Raw genomic sequence first — 12,135 nt, forward strand, 5'->3', positions numbered from 1 at the left:
GCACAGTCCTGTAGAACCTGCTCCAGAGGTGAGCCTGCCTCAGAGACAGGGAGTTTGGGCTAGATGAACTCCAGAGGTCCCTTACAACCCTAACAATGCTGTGATTTGTAATTTTATGTAAGCCACTAGAAGGCAATCTAGGCTCAGTGTTCTCTAGAAATGCCAAGCTCAGCCATGCAGAGTCCCAGCAGTACAGTAATATGTACCAGCATTGCCCTGAACCAAACTTAAAGGACTGCTTCAAGTAGAAATGAAATCTCCTTACTTATTTACATTATCCTCCATGTTCACAGGACAATACATTCCTCACATACACTTTTATTAAGCTTCTCACATTGTAATTAAGCACACATTCTACATCTGACATGCTAGCAAGGTTGTCAGGAGCCAACTTTTTTTCCTCCAGACACCTGTGGCAGTTGAAGTTTCATGGATTTCACACAAATGTAGCAAAAGTTGTTTCCAGTTCTAAGCAGGGTGATAAAATGTTCTAACCATGTGGCAGAAACACATAAAACACAAGAAATTTGAGGAGTACAGCAGACAAAACAAGATGTAGGAGGACACATCTTTTAGGAGAGCTACGCTGAGCAGTGACACTGTGCACCTCTCTAAACAGACTTCTGGGGCTGGCAACAGGGGTGTTGGCTTAAATACATTTAAAAAGGTAAGATGGCGTAGCAGATGTTTTCAGGGCTCAGCCTACAAGAGAAACAACATTAGGCTACAGGAGCAATTCTCTTGATGACTACAAAAGAACCACTTCTGGGGTCAAGCTTATTCTTCTAGTCCATGCTTTGTTAGTGTGAATATGACACCACCGCGTGTGAATGAATCTATTTGTGACTGGTCCAATGTTCAGAAGAGTGTTATCTTACCACAGTGATATCCTGTACAAGAAACAAGACTGAAAATGCTGTGGTGACTGAACCAAACCAGCACTATGAGGCATCCTGCTTCCATCTGCGTTGGTCAGAAGTTTCTGAGGTGGACAGTGCACAGACAGATGGGTAAGTTTTACATGTTCTATCACCTATCCACACCTGCTGGATGAGGAACACGCTCAAAAGACAGTACATTCCTACTCATGTGTGATCCTGCTATAACTTGTGTAAAGCCTGCTGAAACTGAAGTCCTTTCTTTAGCTGGGAGGGATCCTTCCTCCTTGTCCAGCCTCCTGTCCAGTGTCTCTTGCAGGCAACACTCAACTGAAACAATCACAAGGGAGCGAAGTAACAAGCTTCAGTTTGGCAGCAGCAGTAGATTCATAAGGATTAAGTTGAGCAGTAATTACAGATTGAAAAGAAAATATGTATCCACAGTATCTGTACAATATAATTAACTTCTCAAAAGAGGTTTTTTTCATTGCTATATTTTCAAGGTTGTCTTCAAATTACAGGTAAGTCCTTTAAATGCTTGAAAGGCATAGAAATTCCCCTTCCCACACAAAATCCCAAACAATGTATTTTAGTTTCAAAAATATTTTGAACCCACAAACAAGCTTGGTATCAGTTAATCGGGTAAAATAACTACGTGCTAAATAAAAGCACATCTGGTGGAAAGAGCGCGGAGAATGTTACAAGTGTGCTTGGTTTTCCTTGCAGCATCTGGCAGTGGATAGCAGGACAGAAGCAGAAATCTCAGTGGGTCTCTTCCTCTGTCTGTTCTGCAATAGTTTCTGTGGCACTGGCATTGGCAGCAGAGTTGAGAACTTCTCCAAAGTCTCCTCCAGCAGGTTTGCTTCCTCCAACTTTAGACTAGAACACAGAGAGAGCCCCAACAAAGCACAGTAGTTAGTTGGCATGCCAAACATGCTTAACTGTACAAAACCAGTATGTCTGGTTTAATAATTCTCTTCAACAAAGCAGCTTTTCCAGGTTGAGAAGACCTCCACAATATTCTTGAAACAAATCTCTACATATCTGGCAGGAAACACTCACCAGCAGATTAACACAGTAATCTCCTTTTGACTTTGAGATACACGAAGCAGCCCTTATTCCAGGGCTGATTCCAGAGTCCAAAGGTTGATACAACCGCAGTTTCAAGTGGATAAAGGTATGAAGCCTTTCAAATCAAGGAGTCTTTAAGAGATTCAGAGTTAAAACTCGCTACTTTATTTCTCAAGAAAGAACTTTGGACAGTTTTGAGTCTTAAGAGCAAGTCCTGAGATCTTCAGAGGAGCAGAGCAACTATGATACTTTCTCCATGTAACATGTTTACCTTTTGACTTCCCTCCGCCCATACGCTCTGTGGCACTGCAGGGGTGTTAAGGTCAATTAGTTGCAAGAAAAGAAGGGCCAATTCCCCTTGCTATCACTTGCATGCTTCTCATTCAGCCCAGTGTGCCCAGGAGAAGTCAAATCTGGTTCTGATTACACAGATTAGTTATTTTTGTTTTTACTTGGAGAAGTTATTAATGTTACCAGTTTTTACCTGGAGAAGTTATTAATGATTGTTTCTGACACTTGAGGCTTTCAGGAGTGAAGTTAAAATTAAGGTGCAAAGGCCTTTAATCTTTTATGCCAGAAATGAGAGATGTATCCCAAGGTATTCTCCTGTGTAGGATACTAGTCCCTAGAAAGCCATGAAATAAAAGCCTAGACAATTCTGGATACCTAGCATTAGGTATTAATTATTTTGCATACCTAATATTAGCTGTTTGTGCAGGTTAGCTGGCTGTTAGTTCTTCTAAAGGCATGCTCCTGTAGGAGGTGCAGGCAGCCCATTACTTTATTTGCAAATCATTAGGCAGAGAAACTGTTTCCACAGGACTTAAAAAGATGTTCATCCAAGCACCTCTTCAACAGTTTACCAGTAACTAAAAATTAGGCTGCCCAAAAGGACTTGAGTCTTTTCTCCACATCCACAGCTGCACAATCAATAATGTGTTTTAGAAATTCTTACCTTGAAGTTTTCAACTTTCTCCTCAAAGGATTTGAAAGTAGGAGAATTTCTACAAAAATAAAAAAAAGGATCCACAGGATTAAAACCACATCTAGTTAACCTATAAACATCACAAACCAAGCAGACAGTTCCTTTTACCCAACAGTAACAAGAGATTTGTTTGGGGCTCTTTCTCTGTTTTAAAGATAGCCTAAAAATAGTTTACATCTTGATCCTCCCAAGTACTACAAAACTAAAATTCAAACATACTCGAATTGCAGGCTCACTTTCAACTTGGCAACAAAACATTGCCAGGTCCACAACAGGATCCTTCCTATCAACATGGAAGGGAGAACTAGCAAGTATTTTAGGTTTAGCTTATATTATTCCCAGTCTTTTCAAACATGTTTCTGGCTTAAAGCATTTGTTCAGAAAATCTTAGTCATCACTTCTGGCTAGCCTAATATATTATTGCTGAAGAGAGCTCATCAGTTTTTTTACTTTTTACAGGAAAACCAATTCAGTTTACTTTGCTACATGTTCAATAAATAAAACATGGTTCACAGTGGCATTTTCTGCTAACATGTTACATTTAAGTGAGACTCTCCCTTGCCTTTAAGTGCCAAAGGCAGCTGTAATTACAAATAGTAAGTTATGCTTACAAAAAGCAGGACAGCTTGGGACTTCCAGTGCTGAAGGCTGGTGTATAATTCATTAGGGTCAGAAAAGTGGCTTAATGCTCCAAGTAGCTGTCACTGCTATGTGCAAATCTGTGCAACACTTTTTCTGCCTTTATGTAGGATGGAAAATGCTTGCCTTCATTGGACCAGGACTAAGGATTACTCAAAAATGTATTATATAAATATTGCAGACAAGGGTGTTTTTCAAAAGAAGCCTACAGCTTCCCTTCTTGCTTTGCTTGGCATTTGTGTGGGTCAGCCACACTTAGCTGCACACTTTTCCCTTGGGAGAGCACACAGTGACACGTGTCAACCCAGACTCTCAGAGGGACACGGTGCCAGGCAAGTGGAGAGAAAAGGCAAGCACCCCAGATCACCAAGAGACTTCTTGTGAAACCACAGGGTTTTTTTTACTCACTTTCATTTTCAAAAATATATGCCAAGCTACTGCATTAAAATTTGGAATCACTTAGTAACATTACACTTTAACAGACAGGGAAAAGCTGTTATAGTTTTCCAAACAGTAGGGAAATGTCACTTTCCAGATGTTTGATAATCACCTCCATTAACCAGAAATAAAACAAATTTTATCCTATATGTTAGTACAGGAACTCCATTACAAAGCTGGGTGGGTTTTTTGCTTTTTTATAAAACTACGTTAGTTGATTTAAGTTCAATTTGACTTGATTCCACATGTGAAAATAAATAAACCAAAGAGCTGGATTATGCATACATTACCTCATAATAGGCATACTAATTGAATGTTGTATGGAGCGTATACTACATGCCAGCATTAAGAGAAAAGAAAGCAAAAAATTAGTTTAAGGATTACATCGAGAAGAAATTGGCTTAGAGAGCTGACTTCTGTAAACTATCTTTGGTAAACAGCCAAACAGTCTTACACAGTCTTAGTAACTGCTTGGGTTTGCTTTCTTAAATTGCTTAGCCATGCACACACACACACACAAGTACATCAGAGCAAAAGCTGCAGCAACCTTTTTCTCTTTTAGAAAGATTCAAGTGCCATGCTTGTTAGTACTTGTTCTGCTTAGCTGCAACAGTCTGTCTGCTCCTTAAGTTTCTCAAGCAACAGGAGTCATGCTGCATTTACAGTTTTGGCAATAGCAAGTAGCAAACACTTGAGAGTCTTATAAATCAGCTAATCTTCCAACTGAAAAAATTATCTCTACATCCAGAAGGCTTCCATTTACATTCAGTAAAGTTTTTTACGCTCATCAATACAAATTATCTACTCATCAATCAACAAAAGCAGTCACATCAGTCAGTATTCAAGGTTGGATTTATGCTGGGAGCAGGATAAAGTCCTGTGTTCTGAAATTCATGGACGATTTCTATAACCTGCCAGTGTTGCTATAAAGTTACTGTTTGTCTAGCAAGAAAACACATCTACTCCTAGAAGGTAATTGGATATAGATGAAGGAGCTCCTGCACAGCTTCAACACCACTACCACACACCTAATTTAGTTCCATACAAGAAATCCCTGTTTACTGCAGATACAAACAAGCCTTATATGTTGAATAATTCTTACCAAATACCACAACAGTAACTTAGAATTAGTGATGATCTTAGAACAAGTGATGATCTCAGGTTTTCATAACTACATATGGAATGTCAAAATTTGTCTGGGCTTTATGATGCCTTTCAAGAGAATACCTTCCAGGCAGTTGTTAGGGAAGGAGAGGAGGGAAGGGAAACAACTCTCATAAAATGTACCTCCAAACTTACAATTAGCATCTCAGCACACTCAATGGAAGATACATGCACAGAAGAAAAAAAGTTCTATGTTTATTGCAGAAAAAGTTTTAGGAGATCCTTTATGAGGGCTCATTAGTAAAATACCATGATAGAAAAAAGGTTGGGATCCCTTAAGGCAGATGCACAACTATGGTTTGATTTGTAGTTACAGTGTACTGGGAATCAGATACATGAGGCCAGATGCTTTCCTGACACTTCAGTAATGCACAGCTATATTTCATCTATTTACCCAAGCCCATTTCTCCTGTGTTTCATTCTTATGGATGGCCTGGCTTCCACAGGCTTTTCCAGATCACAGACAAGCTGATTGTCTTCTGGACTGTAATATATATCCTTCACTGTGATGTGGATTACTACAAGTTCTGGGCTTGCTACATGGCAGGTTTTATTACAGAACTACACTGACACTAACTGGTTTCAGTCAATGCTCAGCCAATTCCCCTCATGCTGCAAGAAGTTTCTCCCTGCAAGAAGTTTAAGGCTAAAGAGGATTAAATACATATATTTACAAACTGTAGAACTGCTCACACTGAAAAACAACAAGCTATAGTGTATCGCAGATGTTTTAACAGGCGTCTGAAAAAGTTTCGTTTCATCTCAGACATCATTTAATACAAGAAATATTCATGTATTCATGAAGAATTTACTTGCTGCTGAACAATACACTTCTGTATACCCTCAGTATCCAGTTTGCAAAAAACCACCATAAGATATTACATAGTATTATCATACAATGATCTGGTTTGCAGGAGAACTGAATTAGACAAATGCAGTTGATTTTTTTAACATAAACCACCTATTCTTCAGGTAATGCAAGAGGCACAATTAAGCCTTGAACAGCTTTATGAAGAGAACTTGTATTTCTTTCCCAAAGCACAGAATGCCACACTAAAACACACACTCAACTAGGCCATCAGCTTGGGCAATTTGAAAGACAAGCCCTCTTTGCAATGCTCAAAAGCAAACCCCTAGCTTAAAAAAGACAATAAATAAAAAAAGGCACAGTAAGCTGCCCTCCAGTCTTCCATGCATTTTGTATTGTATTAAAGCTTTCTTATCCTCTACACAATAATTTTTTTAAAGCTACTCCATTGCCTCACATTTTGAAAAGGCACAAGGAGGTATGCCAGAGTCCCAGACTAGAAAACACAGCTCAACATACACAGTAGCTAGTTACTTTGTAGTTAAATTTCCAGCTGATAAGTTATGGTATTTTTAGGAATCCATGATCAGAGATCAGACTTCTAAAGCAAGCAAAGAAAGTTATTCTGTAATCTCAGAGCAAGGCAAAGATGGACTTTGCTCCATTATAGGGATGCAGTGCAAGAAGGGCCAAGTGCAAAGTCATGACTGCTCAAAAGCTACATCTTGGTACTACTACTTTGCACAGAATACTGATGTTGCCTACAGAAGGAAGGTTAGCTTATCAAAACTTCAACAAATTCTTATAAAGAGAATAAAGGTATTAAGAAAAACCTAAGATGGAACAGAGTTCATTTTCATCATAACAAAGGGCAGAGAAAACAAATACAAAAAGGAAGCAAAAAATGCACTGGCATTGCACTACCAGTCCTCTCTTCCTCTCCATTTCAGTTGTTTCCAAAATCACAGCTCCAGCAGCTGCCTCACTCCCTTTTGCAACTCCCTATGACATCACTTTGCAGTGCCCAAATAAAGATCTGTGTGTGATGTTTGCTGCATGGCATATGTCCATAATATAGTCCAACAGGGAAGAAATCACACCACTACAGCTGAGAAGTCCCTCAACCAAAACAATAGAAGGGAAAGTGAGCCACAATGAAGCCAATGCAAGAGTTTAAGAACAAAAATGAACCTGCATACTCAGTACAAGTTCAAGTATCAAGCCCATCAACTCTCACTTCCAGGAAAGAATTTAAGCATCTAAACCTTTCTGAAGCTCAGACTTGCCCTTGAGTAGTTATATAACCCTCAGACCTGAATTCAGATGAATTTGGTTCTCATGAAAAACATTACTATTTTGTTTCAAGTGCAACTAAGATCTTTAACAGCAGTAATTCTTCACACTTTTCTTTTGTTTTCTAAACACAGCTGCCCCTGAATTTATAACAATACCTTGCATTTCCATCATCATGATTCTCCCTGAGAAGCACACCAACAGAGCAGACTTCTCTGATACTGTTAACATTCTCTCCCAGTGGCCCAGTTTCTAATAGAGTACTCAACACTAACAGAGCCACTAACTGGAATAATTAAGACACTCCTAAGGTATTCCTGAAGTAGAAGACAGCTCTATGTCTGTGCTTGTCCTTGTCCAGTGAAATACTCCAGTGCTAATTGGGGAACACCACAGCCTTAAGGTAGAAAAGTGACTCCTGTTAAGTGAGCAGCTGAGCTCTGCATCCAGAGGGAACAGAGCAGAGTCTTCCAGGTTCCCCGTCTCACTGATTGCTGAACAGGACATATTTGAGACTGGCTGCTATTATTATACCTGATCAAACTGAGCTCACTTTAGAGTCTGAGTTCTTAGAGCATCCTGTGCCTCTGCTCATCTCCTCCCCTGGAACAACATCTCCTCCCCTGGGACAACAGCTCCCAGTTAGTACTCCAGGAGCCAAATGCCAACATCTTTATAGAGAACCTACTGCTGTCTTTAGCTCCTTACTGGGGGAGTACAGATAAGATTAAGTCAGGCTCAGATAGATGGGCTGAGAGGCAATGGACAGAAGTTGTTACACAGGAATTTTAACTGCTGAAAACACTGAGTATTTGCTTAGATCAAAGGTAATGTAGATGAAGTAACTAAGATACTGGCATTGCTAAAGTAATCAACTCAAGGATTGTTTCACTGGACAACCCATGAACAAAGAATGTATAAACTATTTTACATTTAGACTCTAGTAATTTAGTTAGATTCACAATGCTAAACAGCCATTGTAATAGACACAAAAAGGGGGAAATCTCTGTTCTGCCACAGCACAAACACTGTACAGACAAAGAAGGAGGAATCCTGCATGCCATTGACCTCAACACCATATTCTGTCTCCTGATAAAAAACCTTGCAGCATCATTTTAGTGGGTTTACTTCTAACAAGGAAGAGAGACTTATTAATTATTATGTATACTCAAGATTTTGTGTTTTGAGATAGCTACCAGGTGAACATGAAGAAACATCTTCCCTGACATTAAAAGGGCTTCAGTTTTACCCTTACTAACACTGAAGAAAATAAGAAATTACCTTTTACAGAGAAAACTTAAATGAAAAACTGTAATGGAGACAATCTGACTACATGCTTAGTTTGAGAAGCAATTCTTGTGCCCACCTTACCTAAAGGAATGTGAAAATGCCTGTAGTCTGCACAATGCCAGAGTAAGCATTAAAGAGAGAAATGAACTTCTGATAAATCTGAAGAAAAATCTGTAACTGTGTAGTTGTACTCAAAGCATTTTCTCACTAGACTTCAAAAAGCAAGAAGTTAATGGCAGCACTTTAAAATGGCTGATTTTATTACACTGCTGCCAAAGCAGCAATATTCTGTGAGAATGTGTGAATTTTTATTTGCCCAATAACTGAAAAATAAGTTTAACAATAACAAATTACCTGTGGAGATGAGTAATTGTATAGGTTCCAGTACTAAGAATTACATAATCAAGGAATTGTCAGCCAAGCATCTGATTGTATTGCATCCAGCAGGATTTTTGCAAGCAGCTCAAAATAGCTCCAAAAATGACTTGGCAGACTTACCTAATGTGTATGAAGGGCTGTGTCATTTGGCACAAAGTCAAAATATGTTGCATGCCAACAATATTTAAGAATTACAAAGTGCCAATAGTCTCTTAAAAATGTAATAAAATCAAGCCACTTCTATGAGGCAGAACAGCTTAGACAGAAATAAAACAGACTTGGAAGGAATCGACACACAAAACAAAAACAAACAAACAAAAACCCAAACAAAAACCAACAACAACAACAAAAAAGAGAAAAACAACAAAACACAGTGAAAGATATTAGTTGTTTAAATGTAATATTCCACAAGCTGAGAAAGAGAGCAGAAATGACAGTGCTATGTGTACCCCACAGAGGCAGGCAGACAGTGCCGCCTGCAATCACACCAGGAAAGTAAGAGCAGCAGTGGAGGTGGCAGCACACATTGCTTCTCTTGCCTACATAAAACACACATCACAGAACTCCTCAGCACCAGTGAGGACATACAAGCAGATTCTGCAGCAAGTCTCTTACCTCCCCTAAAACAGTTGCTGAAGGCTCTGGATAGATTAGCTTTTAGAAGCACTAGGTACGTTAACAGCATAAATTTACTGCAGTAATCAACCGCGTAAATAAAAAATGCAGTTACTTGGGAAAAGGTAAATAAACCTACCTGACATCTTCAAATTTCTTGGTTATGACTGAACCAACAGAAGAAAAAGCAGCAGAAGCCTTCTGACCAGCCTGAGACAGGGTTTCTGATGTTCTCTTGTATCTGTGTTCAAAAAAACATTTAAGTTTTAGATTTTTTTAATGAACACAATAAGGAAACTTTTAGGGTGTGTCTATTTGTATTAAATGCAGAGGTACACTTCAGCTTTGGAGTCATATGGAAAACCTGCTTAAGACATTATTTTGAGCCTCTGCAGTCCCTTCTGGCTACAGCATCTCTGCCAGCTCTGACCAGACGCAGTTCACCGACATGCACCTACTACCCCACCCCTAGAACAGATGCTATCTGCTTTTGTAGGATTTATTAAAATACAAAATAAACTCACACATCAAACACCCCAATCAAGGAAAAAAACCTCAAAAAATACAAAAGAAAACAAACCACAAATAAATAAAATTATGCACACACACACTGAAAAAGGTCTATTTTTTTGTGCCAAGCATCTAAATTCTTGCACCGCACAGTTCTGTCAATAAAATTCACCATAAAAAGTTTGATGTACATCTTGTGACATTCTGTGGTTATTAACTGCAGAAGGCAGCTTGCTCTAGACCTTAAGCTAACAATTGTGTTTGGAAAGAACAGTAACTGTGACTTCACACTCTTCCTGCATGGGCTCAGTTTGCAACAATTTTTCAGTGTGGAAAAGAAGGGTATTCTGTTGGACTTAGGACACCTTGCTATCTCAGATGTATCAGACACAAAAAGGTGTGTTAGAATAGCCCATATTTTGATCAATCATTCTTCTTTTGCATGAGATATGGCTTGCAGGGTTCTTCTTTTTAAAAAGTCTATGTTACCCAGAGAAGTATTAATACAACTTAACTTTGTGTTATATATACTTATTTCACAAGAACAGAGTGTTTAGACATGACACAAGATCTAAACAGATTTCACTTCAGCAGTCTAAACAATCATCATGAGCTGGTACATACGCTGTGGTTGATGTAACATCTTGCCAGCTTTTGGTAATGTTCTGCTTTAGTTCCTGTAGTGAGTTAATTCCCAGCTTTCTCTTGATTTCTGCTAGATGCTTCTCTTTGGCAGCTAGCACTTGTGAGAGCGTCTGGATTTCCTCTTCCACCTGTGGCACAAGAGTTGTTAACAAGTGGTTAACAGTTAACAAGGAATATACCCAACCATTTAACTATGTATTTCTTTAAAGCATCCACCAGACATCAGTAATGGGAGGGCTAAAAGAGGTTTTTAACATTGCCTCACAGTCATTCCTAAATACTAAAAGGGAAATCCAACAGATACTATAAGAGCTAGTGAGAAAGTAATGTACCTGTAGCTAGCTCTGTTACTGAATATGTACAAGGAAGTTGGTAACTAAAAGACTGCATAGCTAGAAATTAGTACCTATGATATGTAAAGGTTGAAGATTAGTCAAACCTGGGACAACTGCCAACCCTGTATTCTGCTTCCACATCAGAAGATATACCAATGTGTGACCAGTAACAGGAAGCTCAGAGCATGTCTGTCATACACAAATTTTGTCTCCTTGCTTCAACAGAAAGGTCCTTTCATGGCTTAAGCCAGCACCTGTAGGCTGGATCAGCCACCTCTTCCCCAGAGCAGGTGTGGAAATGGTGGCAGACTGAGCAGTCAACACAGAACACACAACACACAGCACCTGCTCTGTAACTAGAAAACTATATTGTTAGTGTACTTCCTTCTTTACTCAGATGGTCACTTAAGCCTCTCCTGGAAACATGACCAGAGATGCCAGCACAGTTCTACAGTGCCATTCTGTGAGCTTTATAGAAGTGACAGAGGCATTAAGGCCATACATATAAAGGCAAGGGCATCCCTCCCATCCTACTTCCTCATCCAGACAAGATCACCCCAGTTTAGAGCAGCAGGCTGCCCACTCATTTAAGCTCCTTACAGGAGTACAGCTCCTTACAGTATCTTCAATGCACCTCTGTTTTGGATATCTGTCTGAAGCCCAGCATGACATATCCTAGCAGGATCAGCCCACCCTCACTATCTTTGGCATGAAATGATACTCAGGACTGCCAAATACAAGAATGTATTAAATATGCTTAATTTAAAACTAACATTTGTTTGCTAACCTTAGACCTAAGCTAGTGTCTTTCATAAGGGTCCTAAAGTCCCATAGAGCTACTAAAGAAAAAAGACTGACTGCTTAATAAAGCTTGACTTTGGCATGTATCAGGCTTGAATATTTGCCTGTCTGCTCTTCAAAGAATGCTACTTTTTCTCACTCTTAAAAATATTCTGTTATGAACAAGAACAGTAACATGGTTAGACATTAGCAATACAGTGCCTACACAGATACTACTACAAAGCATTCTTCATGAAGGAAACAGCTTTAGCTACTCCATACCAGTTCAGACAATACTTGGGTTTT

The 12,135-nt window shown here is 39.2% G+C and overlaps 1 protein-coding gene across 6 annotated transcripts in view; it reads right to left on the reverse strand.

Moving 5' to 3' along the window:
* Nucleotides 1–298: 298 nt before the first annotated feature.
* The window catches only part of TPD52 (tumor protein D52), a 41,275-nt gene continuing 29,438 nt past the window's right edge, over nt 299–12,135 (reverse strand). For 3 of the 6 annotated variants that reach the window (XM_054639169.2, XM_054639177.2, XM_054639142.2), the window contains 6 exons: nt 10,694–10,842; nt 9,699–9,800; nt 8,648–8,674; nt 4,302–4,343; nt 2,905–2,953; nt 299–1,757 (listed from right to left, as the gene is read on the reverse strand). In XM_054639169.2, the coding sequence (XP_054495144.2) occupies nt 1,641–1,757; nt 2,905–2,953; nt 4,302–4,343; nt 8,648–8,674; nt 9,699–9,800; nt 10,694–10,842 (486 nt within the window). In that variant the 3' untranslated portion in view covers nt 299–1,640. Of the gene's footprint in view, nt 1,758–2,904; nt 2,954–4,301; nt 4,344–8,647; nt 8,675–8,742; nt 8,774–9,698; nt 9,801–10,693; nt 10,843–12,135 lie in introns of those variants that run through there. The other 3 variants (XM_054639161.2, XM_054639150.2, XM_077186700.1) reach the window with 3 other exon arrangements.

Source organism: Agelaius phoeniceus, chromosome 1, assembly GCF_051311805.1.
Source record: "Agelaius phoeniceus isolate bAgePho1 chromosome 1, bAgePho1.hap1, whole genome shotgun sequence".
Classification (NCBI taxonomy): domain Eukaryota; kingdom Metazoa; phylum Chordata; class Aves; order Passeriformes; family Icteridae; genus Agelaius; species Agelaius phoeniceus.